This window comes from Harpia harpyja, chromosome 10 (assembly GCF_026419915.1).
Source record: "Harpia harpyja isolate bHarHar1 chromosome 10, bHarHar1 primary haplotype, whole genome shotgun sequence".
Taxonomy (NCBI): domain Eukaryota; kingdom Metazoa; phylum Chordata; class Aves; order Accipitriformes; family Accipitridae; genus Harpia; species Harpia harpyja.
Window position 1 is genome coordinate 41,143,281 of NC_068949.1, and position 21,298 is coordinate 41,164,578.

Consider the following 21,298-nt stretch of genomic DNA (forward strand, 5'->3'; position numbering starts at 1 on the left):
TACCCATAGCTCACTCTACCGAGGATGACAAAATATTGCCACGGCAAAAAAAAACCAAAAATCCTCACTGCTTTCAGTGTTGACTACCTACAACCAAGTACAGGTGAGTTGGGTGGTTCACAGACTGGCTTTGAAGACTTAAAACGTATTGGGGCTTGTGGTATGGCTTCAGCCTGACAGCATCCCCATCACAAAATTATCTTCTTCCTCCTCTGCTCCACGAAGGTTAGCTCTTGCTGGCATTTTCATGGGGAATGTTTTCATTTCTTGCTGCCTGAGAAGCTGGCACTTGTTTTCTTTTGGATTTGGGGGTTTCTGCAGGTTTAAGTGGTCCCAGACAAAATAAGGCACTACTTTTAAAGACCATCCAAAACAATGCGAGGGATGCATTTTTGTTCATGTAAAAATCAATCAGGAAATAGGGAAGTGAAAATTTTGTCACTGTTTTGGTCATACAAACCCAAACTCACAGTAAGATTCTCCACAGAAGATAAGTTGGGCTGTCAGTCACCAGCCAAAACCAGCTTACAATAATCAAATTCGTTTTTGCTTTCAATACCGATTGATCAAAAGTTTTATTCACAGAGCTTGTGACGCTCCGATCGCCTCACAAGCCTGGAGACAGCAAAGCCCAATCAAGACATATTTCAGAAACTGCAGCTCAGATCCCCAAAGGTACTACCAGCAGGTCCTACTGTAACAGTCAAACTGATTACTTTTGGACAGCAATGCCTTCAGAGTCAATAAAACTGCTCACACCTATCCAGGCTAATCAGCAAGAGTAGGGGTGAATAGAACTGGTTCCTGAGATTTCAAGCCCTAATTTAGCTAAGCACCTAAATAAATACGTGTAAGCCTTATTAAAGTCAACAGGATTTTGGTATTATTAAGTTAACGTTATTAAGCATGTGCTTAATAGTCCTGCTGAATCACAGCTTTGCTACTAGTAGGAATTCACACAGCTCTTTACAATTTGTCCTCAGGTAAAACACTTCACCATTTTTGTCATCTGTGTTTCAGGGACTGCTCAGAGCCCACACAACAGGCTATGGATGGACCCCTGTTACACTGCTGTGAATGCAAAGTACCTTTCCTGAAGCTCCAGATCTGCACTAGCTTCACCAAAGTCAATATCTACTTTTAAAAAAAAAAAATAATAATAATAATAGTTTCAACTATCGTAACAGCAATCTAGAGGATCACTTGACAGTTTTCATAACTGCAGTTATTAAAATTTGTGTTAGTATAATTGTACAAGCAATAATTCAATTTTAATACTAATGATTAAAATTACATCAGTATTTATTATTTGGTCGTCATGGTAAGCTTGTAGGTGTATCACAGCAACAAGAATCCACTTGCACACGTGGATATTACACCTTTGCCAAGGCCCGGATAGATTAGTCCTACAGACATGAGTGAGACAGATGAATATATAAAGTTATGTAGCAATTGGTTATGTAGTGAAATCTTATCTTTAGACTACTGTGAAATCATCTTCAAAATTAATGCAAAATGTATCAGCTGAGTTCTAAATGTTTTAATAGAGAAACTCAACAATTAAAAACATTGTCTTCCACGTGACAGAGTTTTACTTACCAACAACGTCGAGATGGTACGTGTGATTGATGGATCCGTACTGGTTTTCCACTATGCACGTATAATTTCCTTTGTCAGACGGGACCACGCTCTCCATGATGAGACTCCAGTGCTGGTTGCGGACCTGTCGGGTTGTAACCAGAGAGGCTGGGAACTTCACTAGCATAGTTTCACTCTCTCCCCCTCCAAAAGAACTGTTTCCTGAATAGTTAACCTTTTGTAATCCACATTTAAAAGCCTCTTCCGTGCTTTTTTTGACAGTTCTGGACACTGAAATACTTTATGTATGCCTGATCCGGTAGAGCACGGCTGCAGCAGTGAAAGCCTTCACGCATTCTGCTATAAATTTACCTCGTCCCCAATCTCAGCACTGCAGACGTCGGTGCACACTCAATCCTACCAGGCTTACGACGATGGCACCAATTAGCGGCAGTTGTCTTACCAGGCTTTACCTCTCAATCCACTCTAAAGCAAATTCACACCCTCAGGATATTTCCCATCTGTCTCCAAACAATCATCTGATAATATTAACTACCCACCAGCAATATGGGATGGATATGATCCCCTAACATCTAAGTCTCCGTCTTTCTCTAATAGCTCAATTACACAGCCCGTGTTTTGGAGAAACAAAGTACAGAAGGGCAATGTTTGGGATCCCTCCCACAGACACACAGAGCGGCCACACCTCTTGCTCCTCTGGGGTACCACAAGAAAGAAACGAAGATGCTGCCTCAAGGAAAATGCCTGAAGAAAATCCTCACGGAAACAGAGCATAAGGATATACATTTATTTCATACAATCCTTCTCGGATAAGAATGTATTCAAGGTGCTGATTCTGTTCCCAATTGAACTCAAAATGAGCGTTGGCATTGGTCTCGCAGAAAATAGGATCCAGCCCAATACTGGAAGGATATAGAGTCATCCGGTACACATATATATTTCCTGCATCATAAGTTGGCTCCCAAAATCACCTTTTGCTGGCTATCCACTAATCCCTTGTTTTAGCATTACATTTTTGACAAAGCGCTCAAAGATCTTAACATTATGTAGCTGTAATGTACAACTTTTAAATTGCAAAGTACGTATTTTAGCAAATGGACTAAAAATACAATCTGGTACAGTCATTTTAATCAGCCAAATGGAAAGCAGTAATTCAGTGCAGTATACCAGAAAAATTTATGGACCATTCAGTGACACTTCCAGTAACTATACATTCTTAAAAGATCATTACAGCTATAGGTTTGAAATCCTGCTTCGTGCCTGACTGTTGTGTAGGTCCTTATCCAGCAGGAAAAGGCTGTGCAGGGCTGCATCCCCGGTGCCAAGAGCTTAGCCCTCACACTTGCTGGAGATAAAAATGCCTTCACTTCAAAGCTTGGAAGAAGAGTCCTCTCTGTAAGGGGCTCCTGGCTTTCCTAGTCCCCCCAGGTAGTAATTAGCTAGATATTACTAATATTGTCCAGTTATGGGTTAATAATATTAGCTAATGACTGGCCATGTGGGCTTTGAAAAACAAAGAAAATGTAGACGAGACTTCAGCAGCAGGCGAAGGGCATGGATGCTAACCTAATGTCACAGAAATGTGACACAACCTCAAAATCTCCAGCCCAAACTTACAGCTCCTCTCCCCAGCCCCACCCCCACGGTATACATCAAAACTATATATTGACCTTTTTTTCATACTATGAAGAGCTAAGAAATAAGTTTGTAAAGCTAGAAAGAGTTTATCAGGGTTATTTTATTGTCCCATTATTCTGCTAAGCAACCTTGAAAGTCGAAGTTTGGGTCAGGAAGAACTACTGTCATAAACCATTGGCAAATAACAAATACAACAGCTACATATTTTGAATATTTCACTTCTTTATGAGCTATTTTGAGGTGTCTTGGTCAAAGTGACCCGAACTTTCTGCCATTACAAGTTACATCACATTTCTCAGAATCAGAGCAAGTGTTTTTAACCAATTTGACTGCAGAACAGGAGGAACAGATCATGGTTCCATGAAAGTTAAAACAAAATAAAAGCTGGTAACAAGCTGTAAGTAATTAATTTGATAGGAAAACACAAGAAATTGTTTAGCATTCAATAAGAAAACATAACCAACTCACAGCCACAAGTGGATATTCTGGATGGCAATATTAAAAAGCATTTGTGCAATTTCCCTTCTTGTAACTCCAATGAGAAGAGATAATATCTTTATAACAAAACAACAGCTTAAGCCTTTTCAGTTTAAGCTAAACAACTGCTGTAGAGGCCCAAAGCATTAGGACACATCATCACACAACTGGATTTATGTCACGGATCTGGATTCAACTAGATTGAGCTTGTTGGCTTAGTGCTTTCGGGTTACAAGTGCAGCATTGCAAAGCCCAGAAAAACTCCCCTTTGCTGGGGACGACGGCATCTTCTCCCGTTGAAGACTCCCAAATTGAACCTTTCATTCCCAGACACGCGACAGTCCTGCCGCATCCCCGCAACCACGCAGCCTGCAACACTCTGGTTGTACAAGCTTTGTTGATGTGATACTCATTTGGGGGGAAAAAAACCCAACCAACCAAACAAAAAAAAAAACCCACCCTTGTGACTGAAGTTGCAAATCGATGGTCTCGTTGGTAATGCAGGTTAAAGCCATTAGGTCCTTCCTGGTTGCTGACTAAGGCCCTTCTAATTGAAGACACCGGTGCTACAGCTCTCCAAATATTCCCTTACAAGTTTCCCTGGGTAATACCAACTGGGTCCATTTAAGCTGTTTAAATAGGTGACTTGAGCTCGTCTGGCAGACAGAACGTATTAGGGAGCTCATGCGAACTAATCCACTAGGAAAAAACACGAGGGCAGCAGCAAGTCGCTGAAAGCGGGAGCATCCTCACCAGGCATACGGGGTCCAGAAAAGGACAAGCGTCCACAGCCAGAGATTCATCAGTTGTAGGAAACCTTTCCAGTTCTCCAACCTGACTAGCTCCTTGCTAGCTATTATCCTCTTATTTCTACTGCTTGATTCCCTGAAGCCCTAATTCATATCAAGTTCTTTCAAAATCCTGGAGAAAACCCACCCAGTCCCACCCACTCCATCACCCGGTCTTCAGGGTAGCCCTGCCAACTTGTCATTGCCTTTTCTTGACATAGGGAAATTCAGGGAACAACCACATTCCAAGCATCCTGAATCACAGCTTGACCATTCAGACACTTTGTTGACACAGTTTAATAACTGCTTTTGCTCTCTTTTTTTTTTTTAATTGCTTTGCAATACCTATTTTCATGTTTTATCTGAGCTTCATACCCAAAAATGATACTTTATTGAGATAATAAATATAATCTCAACATGTTTTTTTCCTGACCAGGTATGGTCACTTCTAGCAAGTTACTGAGGTGCTTTTTTTGGCCATCTTCTTCATCAAATTTTTAACCAATTCTTCCAAACAGTCTCTCCAAACAATTCAATTTTTAAACTAAATTATCAATATCGAATGCATACAACCATACCCTTAAGATGTGCCTTGGAGGTGGGAAGCCTTAACTGGAACCAAAATGCCAAGAAACATTGGTCAGAAATTTAGGAAAGACCAAGCAGTGTTTCACAGAAACATTTTGCTTTTGGAGTATCATATAAAAAATTGTGGACGGTTCTGTTTAATTTTAAAATACGTGTTTTCAGTGAACAGATACATCATGAAAAGTTATCACTTAGCAAAAAAATGGGGTCAATTTTAAATGAATTTCAAAAGAAAGAAGGATTAGAAACCAAAATATGATTCCCCACAAAATCAGCACAGTTCACACATATACTGGTACTTCTCAGGCAGAGAGAACAAGTCTAGAATGTCTATACAAAAGCTATAGGTTTTTACAGTTCCTATAGAGTCAGAACTCTTTCTTTACTCTGTATTTACCTGGCTGGATTTAAATGTGTATAAGACAACTGTAGTGATGAAGCTTATCAAAATGCATATGTGAAAACACACACCTGTTAATACTTAAACAGTAACAACTGATAGAAGTACATTTGCTTTCTGGGTGGTGTACAGAAAAGTACAGGCTCCTGTGGTGTCTCATAGAGGACTTAGATTATTCACTCAAAGAAATCATAAAATGCCTTTAAATGCACAAGCAAGAACTATCATCACTTTAGAGACAGATAAAAAAAGACTAAAAAGGATTTAAACATTCAATAACTGATCCCCTTCTCCTCACTGTAGGAACTTTGCGCATACCTTGAGAAATCATAAAACGTTCGATTTTGAAATTCACCACCCAGAATTAGTCATGGTGGAGGAATTTCGCTCTGGAAGCTATCTTGGCTAGCACATACACCCTTCTGCTAGCCTGCCTGAGTGCAAATTGACTCAAGACATTCCCCAGTCTGAGGGACAAAGTGCTACAGGTCACTATCTGATTGTGATAAAGAGAATACAAAGAAAGGATTTCTTAGCTCAAGGCAGCAGGAGAGAGGTGGCTGGAGGATTACTGGAAAGCTTCACATTTTCCTTCCCTCTACTTTGTTCTTAAAGTCTTCAAAGGATGATTGCCTTTTCCGAAAGGGACGGATGGCGTTACATCAACTGGTGACAGCAGATATGGCCAAGTTTGGTTCCAGCTATTCTAGTTGCTCAAAGCATTATGAATATGAAGGTCTCCAGCAGAAATGCTTTACATATAGCAATGCCCAGATTCAAGACAAGCTAGCGTACAAGAATTATCATGAGTTGCTGTGGTATCTGGCTGAACACAGACCAACACGGAAAGACTCAGTCCTTTCTAAGGATTCCTTCATTACAAGTTTGTCGGTATAGAGGTGTCAAGAAAATACGATCCTCTCTTTATTCTGGAATAATTTTGAATAAGCCCACAGTGACCTCATCCTGCTCCTCTAACAAGAAGAGGACACAGCCTCCAGAAGCTCTGGAGGCCTCGTTCTTTAACACCCATTCACAGAAAACAAGCTTCCACCTTAAAAAGATGGTTATTCATAACACTGACAGAATCTAGAATATATAGAGATTTGGTAAGCAGAATGACAATGATAAGTAAGTGCTACCAGATCATTTAAAATTTGACGTATTTCTTAGCAACGAGAAAGTCTAAAATCCACAGCTGTGTCCCCTCTTTTTTTCCTTTAGACTGAAAAGATGTAAGAAGTTATGATTTAGAATTATAGGTATATACTTCACTTATCCAGCTGGCTTTAGCAACAGGCATCTGTGGTTTCTTCCCAGAGTACCTACATACCTAGGAAATTGTATACGTTTAATACACATGAGCAAAAATTTAATTTGTGCCACTTAATGGGCACAAGTCTAAATGAGCTCGCCCAGATCTCTAACACAGGCTAGCAGTGGCAGCACGGAGCCCCACATGGGCTGATTTACCCCGCCAGAGATCATCCTCCCAAACCAGAGATCAGGTATCTCCATCCTGCCTTGCAAGACACACATTTTCCTTCACGGTTTTCAAGAGTGATATCTGCATTTCCCCTTCGTGAGATGTAAAGTGTTCAAACAACGTCTCAGTTAGTACCGAAACAGTTACTATTATTTTCCAAGACAGGATTAGTTTGGGTGGTTTTTTTTTTTAATTGGCTTTTTTTTTGTTTTTAAAAAAGCTCCGAGAAAGGTGAAAATCAATGAATTGTAGCCAATCCGTTAACGCTCCATAGCGTTATGAAAGGCGGAAGGTGTTGCCAGGTGTACACTCATAAGCAACAGTAATTTATGGTGTAAGCAAACATAGATGGAAAAGTCTACTTAGATAATTAGCGTTCATGCGGGGAGATTTTCTGGGCTTCGCTCTCTGCTAACACAAATGTTGGAAAAATTGACACTTTGTACAGTAAATCTAGCTAGAGAGGAAAGGAGACTACAGCTTGTCCTCCTCTGCACTGGAAAACATTTTTTTTTTTTTTTTGTACCAAGCAGGATCTGAGTCAACAGCACACGAAGAAACACACACCCTGGCTCCATCGGGGCATCGCAAAACGCTGCACCCCGAAATCACTGCAATCGCTGGGGTAAGGCAGCCCCCAGGACTCGGTCTTGAGCTTACTGCATCGTCTGGCAAAGTCAGTTAACTTCAGTCTTAATTACCATTACAAATTGCTCTGAGCTCCTCAGCAGAAGTTCTAAGCTGAGGCTTACAACCGTGACACACGGTAACTAACTCGGAAACTTCTCATTTTTGGAGAGAAGCTGCCGAGGTGTGGGGTACACGAGGCAGCCACTGACAGAAGGTCCGCAGAAGAGGCTAAGGTAACTCAAAAATGCAGGGCAGGACGGCAAGGGTAGTGCTCAAACAGCAATTTGCCATCAAAGTCACGCACTCCCATTCCCTGGGAGGAGCAGGATAAGATGACCGAATCCTGACTTCTGACCTGACCTAGGCAGATACCAGGAGGTTAAAGGTCCATGTACTAACCCACAGAGATAGCAGGCCTCCCTAAAACTCTCTCTTAATCAGTAACCACCAATTTAGAATGAAACATCTAATCTGAAGCTGTTTAAAATTCAAACAAACCCTTGTAAGTAATTGCTGCTACTTTCCCTCAAATTCTGCTTCCCATTTCAGTTTCACAGTCCATAAACTCTATAGAAAATAATAACTTTTGACTTCCAACCCTTCCTTTGTTAAACTGCTTACAGTCACCAGAGTGGATGGTCATGTTTTTAACAATGCAGCTGAAAACAAATAGAGCAAATAGTCTTACTCTGCTTTGCAAAGTCAGTCTTTTCCAAATAAATCTCTATAAATAATCCTTAGTTGCACTGCTATGGTACAAGCTTGAATTTGAGTTAAAAAAAAAAAAAAAAAAAAAAAAAAAAACACCCAAACAGAATTAGTGCTCAGTAACCGCCAAAGAAACCTCCCACCCTTCCCCAGAAGAAAACAATTACTTTTTTGCTTCTACATTCAATCCAAGGCCATTAAAAGATTTTCTGTTGACTTCAGCAAGTTGGGGTTTTTTTTACAGCCTTCTGGTCAAGAACAGAAATTGCAAAATCACATCATGAGATCTTACCTTATATCCGCCAATACGATGCTCTTGTTTAAACTCTTTCCCATTTTTCAGCCATCGCATGGTTGGTGTTGGGTTTCCCATCGCTGGACAACGAAACTTAACGGTGTTCGCCGCTGGCACCGCGTGTAGCCTTTTCTCCATTTTGTCCGTATGTGTCCAATAAGGTGCCCCTGTTTCAAAGAGATACATCCAGAAATATCAGTACTTGGAAACTGAGCTCCCTTTCCAGCCGCGTCCACAGACATAAAGCACTGCACGTATTCGTTTTAAGCGTGGGTTAAAAAGAGTACAGGACTGGAAATCATATGTCACAAGTGTTGGCCAGAGTTTTGCAAATGGCTCAGTCTGCAGCTTTGAGTATATAATTTATGACAAAATTCCAATAATTAACCACAGATATCCTTTTTTTGTGTACATCAAGTAAGACAGAGGGACCAAGTTTCCAGCAGACTCAAGTGATCAGACACTTTGAACCTCAAGTTGAGTAACTGTGAGTGCTCGGTAAACTGTGAATTCTTGGACCTTGGCTGTGAAGCTGGACAGACCAAGTCAGAAGACCTTTTGGAAGCATCAGCCTTAACTTTTCCACATGTGTTAGAAGGGGGGTAAACCACCTACCTGCCTGGCAGCACGCTAAAACTTACAGTATACCATAGCAAGGTGAACTGTGCTGTTACTGTGATAGAAACCACTAAAATATATTTACAAATGGAATATATTTCTGAAATCTTAACGAAAGAGGAAGAAGCCAAACGAGTAAATGTGGATCAGCAAAACTCAGCAATAGCATTTATCATTCTGCAGGGAATTCCCACTCTTGTGAGCCTGTCGAAGCCCAAATGTTCAGCGATGTCCAACACCGTGGCACAAAAGGAGAGTGTCTCTCTCAGCCTGTATTTACTGAAGTGACCACTTTTGCCGGCTCCTGGCAAGGCTCTCCTGGCTCTCACTCGCTCCTTGCCATGCCCTGGCCCAGCCCGTGCCCACACAAGGAGCCTGAGGAAAACCCCTTTCTCGTCCAGGTTCGCAATCACTTGTCACGTACCAGTACAGGAAACACAGCAGAACAAAACATACAGCTACCCATCTGTTTTTACCCTCCCAGAAATAAATTTGGATAGATAGATCCATATACAAGGTTATCCCGTGCTCTGGATCCATGGACCACTTTGGCTACATTGCACAGCATCTTCATGGCATCGCTTCAGTTGTCTCGCCAAACAGTTTTTTAAAAAGTTAAAGATTCAAGATCTGTTTAATAGTAGGAAACATTAATTTCTTTTACAATGGAGTTTTCCTGAAGCAAATCAGATTAGCGTGGAATTTTTAGGACTAGAGGGGTCCAGAAAAATAACTCTATTTCTCTCAGCCCTGTTTCATTTCCTTCATTAGCAGCCTAACACTCCACTATAAATAAACTCTTCCGTTCCTCAAATATTTACAGCAGTTCTTACAATCAGTGCAAACTCAGAAATCCTGCTACCCCCCTCTTTAAATAAAAATACAGCTGGATAGAAAATACAGGAATAAATCCTTTAACAACGTCTCTCCCAGTATAAAGAAAACATTCTGAAAGCAAGTCTTATAATGATGCTAAGAACGATAAGTGATTTTTTTTTTTTGCCCGAAGTGGCAATTAGTGTTAAAATTAATGAAGTAGAAAAGCAAAGCAAATTTGTGCATGTAATCAAAATACAAAATCAGGTAACTATTGAAAATTTAACTGCAACACGAAGAAATTGTTACATGGACTAAAGTGAATTAGGGATGCAAAGAAAATCACTGTTAACATTATTTGCTAAAACCAGGATCACATTAAAACAACAGAACACTTTGAACAAAGCCAACCAAAGGAATTAACTACTACACACAAAGACCAAATTACATTACAAGTATACCAGGCAAAGGCGGAATTACATGTTGGTACTGATACATTAAAAGGGTATTTTCTCTGGACCACTAAACATCTTCCACAAGGCAATGTAAGGAAGGTGACCACTACCGGGCTCTACCCACAATTCCCACAAAGTCAAAGTAAACCGTGGCAGGTCAAAGCCAGTCAACCATCCGAACCAGTTATATCGGTATCTCAGACAGAGGCGAGTGCCTAGATTTGACCCCCAACGGGCAATGCCGACCCAGCAACTTTGCAGCCAGCACGGTGACTTCTCGTCACATCCATCACAAGCACCTTCTCGCGCGTCTAGAGCATTAAAGCCTTGGACGCAGTTACTGGCAAGCACAACCTCTGAACCACAGGACCCACAGCTCGCCCACGGCAACGCTGCTCTGCAGTGCCCAGGCGGGATGGACCGAGCTCGGGAGAAGCTCCCATCAGGGTGCAGCCCGGGACCAGGGCATCCGCGTCGGTCAGGATCCAGCCACCAACAGTTCCCCAAACAAGGCTGCTTCAATGCAGCCAGGTTTCTACTGCATTATAGTGCAGCTCATCCTCTGGTTTTCTTGCGTATAAAACCCCCTTCCATCAAGTCTCACCCTTTAAAAAACTCTGCTCCTGGAAGAGAAGTGCTCCAAGAAGACTCGTACACAACAAATGCACGGGGAGGAAAAACTTTGCTCTATGGAAGAGGTGGGAGCAGAGGACAGGAGGATGCAGGCAGGAATGAAGAGAAGCAGCTCAGTTCTGTGCCACGGAGAAAAGAAACTCCTCAGGCTGGGAGAAAGGACTCTGCTTGGAAAGCTTTCCCTCGCACCGTAACCCTCAGCGTAACCTGCAATGCTCCTGAATCACAGGGGAGCTTGAAGAAAAACATGCGGACATCACATGTTGAAAACACCGTCTGAAAACACTTCAAGACATCCTACCATTTTTCACCAGGTAGTAGCAATGTATATTGGCAGCTCCTCAGGATGTTTAAGGGAAAAGAAAAAAAGGCAGCAACACCCACAAACCGTAACACTCGCCCTCATTTTGTGCTTTCATACAGCGACTGATCCAATTAACGCACAGCATTTATAAAGAGAAATTGAATTATCCTAACTTAAAAGCACCTTTTACTATTTCTGTTTGTCTTGAGAGGAACAAATCCAGATTCACTAAAACCAGTAACGAACGCAGTTAACGAGTATACACCATCTTACGGACCGCGTCCATCGCATCCCATCTTTGCTAACAGGACAGGTGGAATTAGGTAGCACCACTATTAAAAGTTCACAGTAACAACAGGGCAGACTCCGGCGCGTAGCAGTAATGAGCAGCAGGGGAACGGGTGGGAATTCCTGATTGCTTTTAGAGCTCTCATTAGTGAAGAAAATATCCTGCTGACCCACACTGCACTCCACTGCAAATACATTATATCTAATCAGGCAAATCTCCTGCATGTGAAATTGAAATTAGGCAGCCCAGGGGACCACTTCACTTCAGGACTCCTCAATTTTTATTTGGACTTACCTAACACAAAAAAATACAAAAGTAGTCAGCTCCAAGACTGCCTGACAAGCACCTCAAGCAGGCAACAGTGCACCTGAAATGGCCACATCAACCCCTCCCCCTCCAAGGTTTTCAGTACTATTGTATTTGACCTTTAATTAAAAAACACTTCTAGGCAACATCCAATTTTTGCTGCTCCCTTGAGTGGGTTTCCACTCTACAGGATTTGATGAATTTGAACCTTGTTTCATCCTTTCTGAAATTCTTCAAGGCATGAAAAGAACAGCATGTGGATTACATTTAGATACTTTTTGTTCCTGGTGCCAATTTACCATTGCTTGGCCCAGAAGAAATTGTTTAAAGTGTGATAAGGAAAAAAAGTCACAAAGTTTCCAGTCGCCTGACTAGAATTCAAGGCAGAATCGCGGCATCTTCAGGGCTACCCAGGGGTCCAGAATAAATTACTGTTGGTGGACCTCAGAGCAACTATCACAACAGCTGCTGCCTTGCCAGCACCAAGTCAGGATTATGGAAATCCCTTAAGTTAGGGTACCTCTCAAAATCACGATGAGGATGAGGCAACGAGGACCAACAATCTTTTCTCTGCCAGTAGGAACTGATGACCATCAGCCCTTGGCTTTCTCAAAGAAGTCCCAGGCCAACATCCTTGGAGCGGGTCCTCCAGAACCAAGCTAAGGCACCTCTTTAGGGCCACAAAGGGAAAAACTGAGTTGCCAACAAAGCCATTTTGTGGAGTGAGGGGACTATTTTACAGTGGAACCAATCCTGCACCTTCCCCACAAGCATTAATCCCTTTAACAAAAGCTGGAAGTAATAAAAAGCTATTCAGGATGCAGTCTGGAACAAATCTACCACAGTGTTTTTTCAGACAGTTAAAATATCTGTCAAGCTAAAAAGGACACCAAACGCAGAGTGAAATCTGCTATGCATGCCTTTTACTTAAAAATACACACAGGGCAAATGGTCAAATGCACACGTGTACACGCAAGTGCCCTCCTCTCCCGAGAACGAGTTGCTCCTCACAGCTACGGAGCCACTTACAGCCTCCGCTGACTTCAAGAGCAGTTGTATTTTCTGGGCAGCCTTGAAAATTACACTAGATTTCCTCAACAGCCTCTCTGCCTGCATCTGAAAACCCTGGCCTCTGAAAAATACATTTGTAACGGAGGCAAAGAAAATAAAAAAGCTTAAAAGGATACTTACCATCGTAAATAAAACAGCTCTAAAAGGTTTGCTTTAGTTTTAAATATGCAGGAATGAGAATGCCAAGGTTCAGTTTCCTGTGGAAGGCACTACAGCCATTTCCTGCCTCATCACATCATAATTAACATGCCAGGACAGCTGGACTTTATCAGAATTGTTTCATCAAAAAGCAACAACCTTTGAAGACTATGGCCTTTTGTTTCCATCAGTAAAGGCATAACCAGGCCAATTTCCATCGCTTATCCTTAATGATCACAGCTGTAATTTGTATGTAAATTATCAGTTAAATTGTTTTAGATCTGCAAAGCTCAAACCATGGTTCAGGAAACACTTAAAGACTTCTCTTAAAGCAACCAGAGACTCTTGTGAGGTCCTGGACGTCCCCAGGCTCTGCCCAATGTAGGCAGGAGAAGGCAGAAAAGGGCATTTGACCATTACACACCACTGCCTGCCACATGGCAGGCTCAGGGAGGACTTGGACGACTCCTCAACTCCTCCTTCGCTTTTCAATGTCTTGCAAGAGTTTCTTCAATTAGATGCGGCCTTTTGGACACGCTATAAAATCTAGAAGGGGAATGGCAAATGATACCGATGGGAAGGCTTAGGAGAGGCTGGATACGCAAGCTTCAGTGGTTTGCAGAAGCACCATACCAATTCCCACCCCTAACTTTCACGCAGCTCCGATCTTGCCAAATCACAACCCTCTTTCAGCAGCGTTGTATTAATCCAACTTGAGTTACTATGACGCAACTTTCCATTGAAAACAGACTGCTTGCAGGGACGCGGTGCCACCATCGTTCTCCCGGTTCCAGCTCTCCCCGTCGAGCGCTCAGACGTCGGGAGGAAGGCTGCGCTGCTCCCTGCGCCTGTCTGCAGCTTGCAAGAAGCCCCAGAAGTTTGCGGGCACCTTGTAAAGAGCAATCTCACGAGGACTTGTTTGTGCAAGGCTCTGCTCAGGAGCAATCTGCCTTCTTGCAGTTTCCTCCCTTCTACGCTGCAAGAGTTTGCCCTCAACCCGCGATCCGAGGTGTTTAAACGTTCACGCTCTAGAGGCATCTTTCATTTTGAGCAGGGAAAGTGTGACTGACCCCTGCTGAAGTACACACCCCATCCCTGGCAGACGGAAATTGTCAATGGCCTTTCACCAGCTCCTGAATCAAGATTGATTAAGAGTAGCTTAAAACGATAGCTCACGTTACAAGAACATCACTAGTGTTACAGAAGACACCACTGGGTAGCTCTCCCTGTTGCGTGAAAGGGCAGGAATAGTTACCACGACATTACAGAGCATAGTTGCCTTGAGATCAGGTCCTTTTCTTTTTTTCCGTCGCTATACACCCTTCCAAAATCCATTTGTGCTCACAGTGAATCTCCAAAGCCATCAGCACGGATTAGAAGCACAACTGTCTTCGCTAACGCACCGAAAATATTGCAAGCCCTTTTCTGACCAACACCAATAAAGCTCTAAGGTGACAATAGGATATTTCCTAAAAGGAATTTCTATCTACGAGTCCTTTTCAGGGGAACGCTAACATTGCCTGGGTTGGTGGGGTTTGCCTAGACAACTTCTTTTAAAAGCAGTGTCCCTTTTCCAAACTCGCCAATTATCTTTGCCACCGCATTCCTTTGTCAGAGCAGCCTCCAGCTGCTTAATCTCAGCCACTTCAAGCTGCACCTGTGAATCAGACCCAGTTAATCACACTAACAGATGGCAGGGGCCAAACAGGCAGCTAAGAACTTATATCATTTTAAATAGCATCTAATGTTTCACAGCTTCAGACCAGGGGCAGTCGTATACAACAGTAACTAACGAGGGGAGCTGAAGTCAGGCTCGTACTTTACCATCTGAACAAGTGTTTCAAGCATACAGTATAGCTGCCAATTACTAATCAGGCCGAGGAGCAAATATACTACCTTGCTACTGCCTTCAGTAACTAGCTGACATCTCCCATGAAGGATTTCTATGTTCTGCCTGTTATTGACTTTACAAAGCACGAGCGATAGCAAAGTAGCAGTCACCGCAGGGATTTTGCAACAGTGCATAGGGGCATAAGGAACCAATATGAATTTTACTTTTTTTTTTTCTTAGCAACTGCTCTATTTAGAGCCTATTAATAGCTTTCCAAATTCTCTAAAGGGACCAAAGTTTAACATTCGGATAGGTTTAAGACTCTTTTAGCCCATTTTCATCATGCATAAGTAACATAAAATGTGGTTTTAGTGCTGGATTGCTTTCTTTGCGACAAACCTTGAGGTCCTTTACAGACAAAAGAACCTCATTGTCTCCAAACTTATTCTCCCCAGGGAGATTTCTGCCAAGATTAAGGATTGAAGGATTTGCCTCATACAACTTACTTAATTTTATTTTTAAAGTTTCCATACCACCTTTTAACAAAGTGAGCTGCATCTTTGTTGCTTCTGCTAGATTTCAGCTCAGGTTCAGGGAAAGTTAGTTCATCTGTGAGAGTCTAAACCAGACAAAGACTGAACTTCAATTTAAGAAGAAAGGAAACTGCAGAAGAGCTAGCAAGAAGGGAGAAAAAGTACAGACCAGTAAAGCGTGTTTAGAAGAATATTAGTTTATTTTTCTTTTTCTTTTCCAATTGATGAACTATGTGAAACAGAAAATGGAAAAGGACAAAGATACCACTATTTGACAGCCCATGCAGTTAACAATCAAGAAGCTCTGAAGGCAGGAGTGCGAAAGACGGGACATTATTTTCCACGTGGATCTTGCTAGTGACTTCTGGCAGTTCGCTGTTACTTACTCATCTGGTTGCTGTCATTCACAAAGTCCTCGGACCCATCATTGTCGTCTTCATCGTCCCCAGAGGAAAGAGCATCTGCACATTAAAAATAATCAAGTCTTTAAACCAGCCTATTTTGCAGACGAATAAACCAATATGCTACATCTTAGATTATCGATCAAGGAGAACAGATGTTAGTTGTGCAGAAGCTACAGAAAAAGAAAATCCAGCCACAAAATGTGTTTTATTCTTATAAAATTCTACACAAAAACTAGCTAATAATCCTGAAACGCTACGAAGTTTCCAAAGGGAGCTTGCTAACTCCAAAAATCTCTTTCTACTTACAGTTTTTATTTTTCTTAAAGACATTCAGTTGAGCAGAACTGAGTGTCTCCAGAACGATTTATCTCTAAACTTAAAGGATGTAGGACACCCCTCTTCCTCTTCTGATGCAGGGGGAAAAAACTTGTATTCGTTCTATGGCTTTATCATCATCACAGTGACTCTGTATAATTCAATCCTGTCATAGTGGCATAAAACAGAGAGCTATTCAGCAGCTGTTAATCACTACAGATCCCATGAAGTAAAAGGCGTATATACAAACCGAGTCCATTTCAGGGTCAGGACAAGGAGGGAAATACCTGAAATAACTACAGAACTCAGCTCAACTCGCTGTGCCCAAGTGGACTGTTTCACGTTATATCACAATATGCCTTTGTATCACATTTTACAGCTTCTACATGCAAAAACCTGTGTTTAACTCACTCACCTGTAACATTTACAATGAAGTACAGAGTATCACTGTCTAGGGTCCTAACAGCAGTGCAAGCATAGAGGCCCGAATCTCTGGGTGTAGCATCCTTAATTTGTAAGTACTCCCCAATAATCACTGTCCTATTGTCGGGCCCCAAAGGGACCCCATCCTTAGTCCAACTGATCATGACGGCGTCTTTCAATTGACAGCGCAACTCAAGCGGTTCTCCTGGAAGTGCTGAATATACATCTGGCTGAGAGATTTGGTATTTGGTTGGTGGCTCTGCGAAGGTGGAAGGAAAGGAGGAAAAAGAAGAAAGAGAAGGGAAAGGAGAGAATTTCCAACAAAAGTCAGTGAAGGCCCTTTTCATCCACAGAAATCAAGTTATGTTCAATAAAAAAGTTTCATCCAGATTAGCCCAGCAATCTGTCTCGTAAAACTGAACCACACGCAGGTATGGGATAGGCTTTATTTTCAAGTTAACCACAAACAAAGCTCATTCCCTGTTGATCAGCGTCTTAGCACGTGCCTTCTCCTGAGTGCCACACAAAGGCACAACCCTTCTCGCTGGTCACAGCGAGCCGACTCTGGGGAGATGAGCGCTGCTGAACCCGAGGGCTTCAAAGAATTTGGAGGAGGCAGGAGGAGTTCAAAAAACAAATTCAGCTTTATATCTTAGCATTTGGGTCTACGATTCAAACGAATATTTATCTTTCCCCATCTGATTTTATAAGTTGCTTTTTTACACAAAAAAAAACCTGAAAAGAGCTGTGTCGGAAGAAAAGGATGGCCAAAAAAACCCTTCACTAGCTAAGCTAATAAACATGAGTTCCTTTACACAGCATATATGATGTACTTTATTTTTCTCCCTGCACCCTTCCCAAAGTCTCTACATTTGCCTTCTACCCTGCCAACTCCGCTCCCAGTGACAGTAACTTTTTCCTTTAATGTTTTTTGCCTCGTTTCTTATTTCACAGCCTCTCCTGAGCAGAATACAGCAGAACCCCGGGAACACAAGCGAAGCTTTCAACGTCACAGTGTACACAGAAGTTCAAAACAAAACAGCTCTTCCATGGGTTCCCTTTTGTAACCAAATAACGAGAAGAATGTCAAACCACAGTCTTTTTCCAAAAAAGCATCCTTGGAAAACTACATCTGCCTATCGTTACTAGAGCTTCATCACCCCCTTCGGAGGCTGGCTCTCAGCAGGGGGAAGGGAACCGCAGCCCCGGGCACTCAGGACCATCTCCCCCGGGGCAGCGGGATGGCTCGGCACACCTATGACGCACTCCAGCCATGCCAGATATAGGGACTGCTTCTGTAACTGGTTTCTCCCTACAACCACAATATCCCTCTCCCACGAGCCTCTTGGCCTCGCCAAGGCCGGCACGAACAGTAAATAAAGGAAAGGAGCAAACAGAAGATGCCTTCATGCTCATGAGGAGGGTCGCATCGCGCAGACAGCTGCTCCCCGGCGCGCAGCCCGGCACACATCCTTCCCCGCACCAACCGTGCACCACTGCGTGTGCCTATAAACAAACCACACACCTCTTTCTGTTTGTTTGGGAGACTGAGGGAATATTAAAATAGGTGACTCCTCAGCGTCCACTCTCGCTTCTAAGAATACCAAAACCCTGAAACCCGCGTTCCTCGTCCTTGGGCCACGGCATTGTCATTTCTTGTATCACGCTTTCAACAGAGAAGTCTGAAACGAGCATCACATCGGAGCTAGCCTGTGGACAGGAGTTTGGAAATGCTGAAGCTCTGTCAGTAGTTTAGTTTTAGGGAGCAGGGAGTTGGACTCGATGATCCCTACGGCTCCCTTCCAACTCGACACAGTCTATGATTCTATGAGTACCAGGAGTGGCCACCACAGTGGGACACTCACGCATTTAAATATTGGGTTATACTGATGCACTTGAAAATAGCGTGCCCAATTTCTCCTCCCACTCATCCTGGAATCATGTCATTTCAGGGAGTTCAGTAGGAGTTTGCCCAAAGGAAAGGGAGAACAGACCCAGGGATGTGCTCCTTGCAAAACAAGCAAAGCTTCTCCTGGCTTTTTCCCTAGGGCAAACATGTTTTTTCAAACAACAGATTTGACATATGCGTCACACCAAGATGATGGCCAGAAAAAGTACATAAAACCATTTAAACAAGACCAGTTACGGAGACTGTAAAGATTCTTGGATTTAGATTTTATAACAAGGCATGCAAAGTTCCGTCTCAAAGTCTAGGGCAAGCTACAATACAGCTTTATACTCCTTATAAACTAATTCAGTCTTGCTGATACAGTCACGAATCCACAGATCTGCAATGCAGGTGTTTCACTGAGTACTACACTATGCTGTTAGAAATCTAATTTCCAGAAGGAGCATGGGCTGCTTTCTACATGTAGTTTGCAACATTAATGAGTATATTTGAGTCTGCTTGAGATTTTTTTAAATTCAGATTCCACTGTCAAATTAAAAAAAAAGGCAGCTAGCTAATTTACTTTGAAGTTTTAAGACTTCTTTGTAACGCTCTACCTGCAAAGAAAATTTCTTTTACAGAGTTTACACTGTGCCAACAATGTAGTGGAGTCTAAAAATGCCTTTGTTTGAACTTTTTAAAAGCTGCCATGGGTGAAAATAACTCAACCCTCCTTTAAGTGCATTAGAGGCTTTTGCTGAAGAGCCCCAGGACACACGCAGGATGGTCACACAGGTTGCAGCGTCCTCCTAGGCAGATCGGTTGTTCACATACAATTACAAGGAAAATAATTTTCTACCTCCCATCCTTGATTTCATCTCTTTTTAAACTACTACCCCCAAATTTACACTGAGTCTTTCAACACAAATCCAAATCCAAACTCAAGAGCAGTAACTTATTTCAAAATTTAAAAAGAAAGTTCCTTTTACAAGGAAAATTACTAGTATACTGAGGAAAAACAAGTTTCAAATAGGTATTAGCATTTGGTAAATATTATCCTCCTCCGTTTCTTTCTCTCTAGAGTATCAGGGAAGATACAGCACAAAGTGTTGTCATGAAATAATGAAGTCACGTTTGGAAATAGTGAGTTATTTCAGGTAAGCCTTTGTGTTGCCAAACTAGAATGTAGCAGCACTTAAGACTGTCACTTTTTATAATGTTTGCCTATAAACTTTTTCCAGTGTGGGTTTGAAATGGTGCCCAAAAGCAAACAGAGAACAGGTGGGATTCTGAGGCAGGAGTCCGCCCAACAGCTTCACTGCAAAAATCAACCAGTTCAAACTGTTAAAAAATTCCCACCAGCACATAAACAACCTAAGCTGCAAAGTTAACTCTCTCTCCAGGACACTGCACAAGGATTTTTACACCGCTCTGAAATTTAGGGACAAATTCTGAACTCATGTGCTCAAATCAATGGCTCCCCTGAGGCTGACATCAGGATTATTTCCCCGCTTCCACGTCTTTTGAGCATACCAGAGAAATAACGCTGCAAGTTCGCTCGGCCCTCACTTGCACCCATCCTCCGGCATTTTCAGCAGCATCCTCCTGAATTTTCCCCTAGTGAAAAGAGCTAGATGGGAGAAGGAGGAGACAGCCCTGCAGAGCCTGCACCACCAAGCAAGACTGGATGATCTGGTATCACCTCCGTGCTCCTCCAGCCCTCTCTGAAGCTCTGCCTTGAATCCGCGTCCTTCAGCCATCACCGTAAGCCCGTAAATCAGCCCGCTGCTGGGCGAGCTCTGCACAGGAGGCGGCACGGGATTCCTTTCTAAGCAAGTTCTCCTGCAAATCCTATAATTGTGGCATTAGTACCTACTGCAAGGGTGCATTACCTGATGTGAATAACACCTGCCTATCAGCCCTTAAAAACAAAAAACAAGCAACAAAGGCACGTGCAAAATTTCTGGTGGTGTTCTTAAACACTGGGGGAGATGGGAGGGAACGTTGCTTCTGCTATTGTCTGCTCTCGGCTACATCCTTATTCCTAACAGTGGTGCACACGATGTATTTAAACTTTATAGGTGGAGCTATTGAACAATATCGCCGTGAAAAACCAAGCTGCTGTTAAATAAACAAATGTGAACTTTTTCTTTGCCTGCTCATACAGTCTCGCAGCATGGCTCATGCCATCCAGCCATCAAATGGAGTAAATAATGTTTGTATAAAAACCATGACCGCAATAGAGGACTGGGGACATTTTGAATGTGCTATTTTAGATTATTATGAGACACGCAATTATATTCCAAATCATGCTCCTATTCAAGATTCGGTCACTGAAACGAGAGATTTATACTTCCTTAGGTTTTAAATTATTATTATTATTATTTGCCTCCATTTATTAAAATGTTAACAAAGAGCTGCTTATCTTAAGGCTCAAGGCATTTAGTTACTTAGTTACAGAGCCAAATAATTAAACAATCAGCTAATAGCTAACCCCAGCAAAGATTCTCACACAACTCTCCGTAACACAAAAGCCTCAGACCCCATCAAGCCACCTGCGCTTCAAAAGGCTTTAGTAAATAACTAAACGCTCACCATAGCGTGCCCAGAAGGGTCAACAGACCTGACCTGTCAAGAATCCAAGAGGTTCATTGCAAAACTGAAT

General features: G+C 42.3%; 1 protein-coding gene across 9 annotated transcripts in view; it reads right to left on the reverse strand.

Annotated features, from left to right (window-relative positions):
• FGFR2 (fibroblast growth factor receptor 2) overlaps positions 1–21,298 on the reverse strand; it is an 84,363-nt gene that overhangs the window by 48,937 nt on the left and 14,128 nt on the right. For 4 of the 9 annotated variants that reach the window (XM_052799319.1, XM_052799320.1, XM_052799321.1 and 1 more), the window contains 4 exons: positions 16,738–17,004; positions 15,990–16,064; positions 8,607–8,776; positions 1,600–1,723 (listed from right to left, as the gene is read on the reverse strand). In XM_052799319.1, the coding sequence (XP_052655279.1) occupies positions 1,600–1,723; positions 8,607–8,776; positions 15,990–16,064; positions 16,738–17,004 (636 nt within the window). The remainder of the gene's footprint in view (positions 1–1,599; positions 1,724–8,606; positions 8,777–15,989; positions 16,065–16,737; positions 17,005–21,298) is intronic. The other 5 variants (XM_052799325.1, XM_052799326.1, XM_052799327.1 and 2 more) reach the window with 2 other exon arrangements.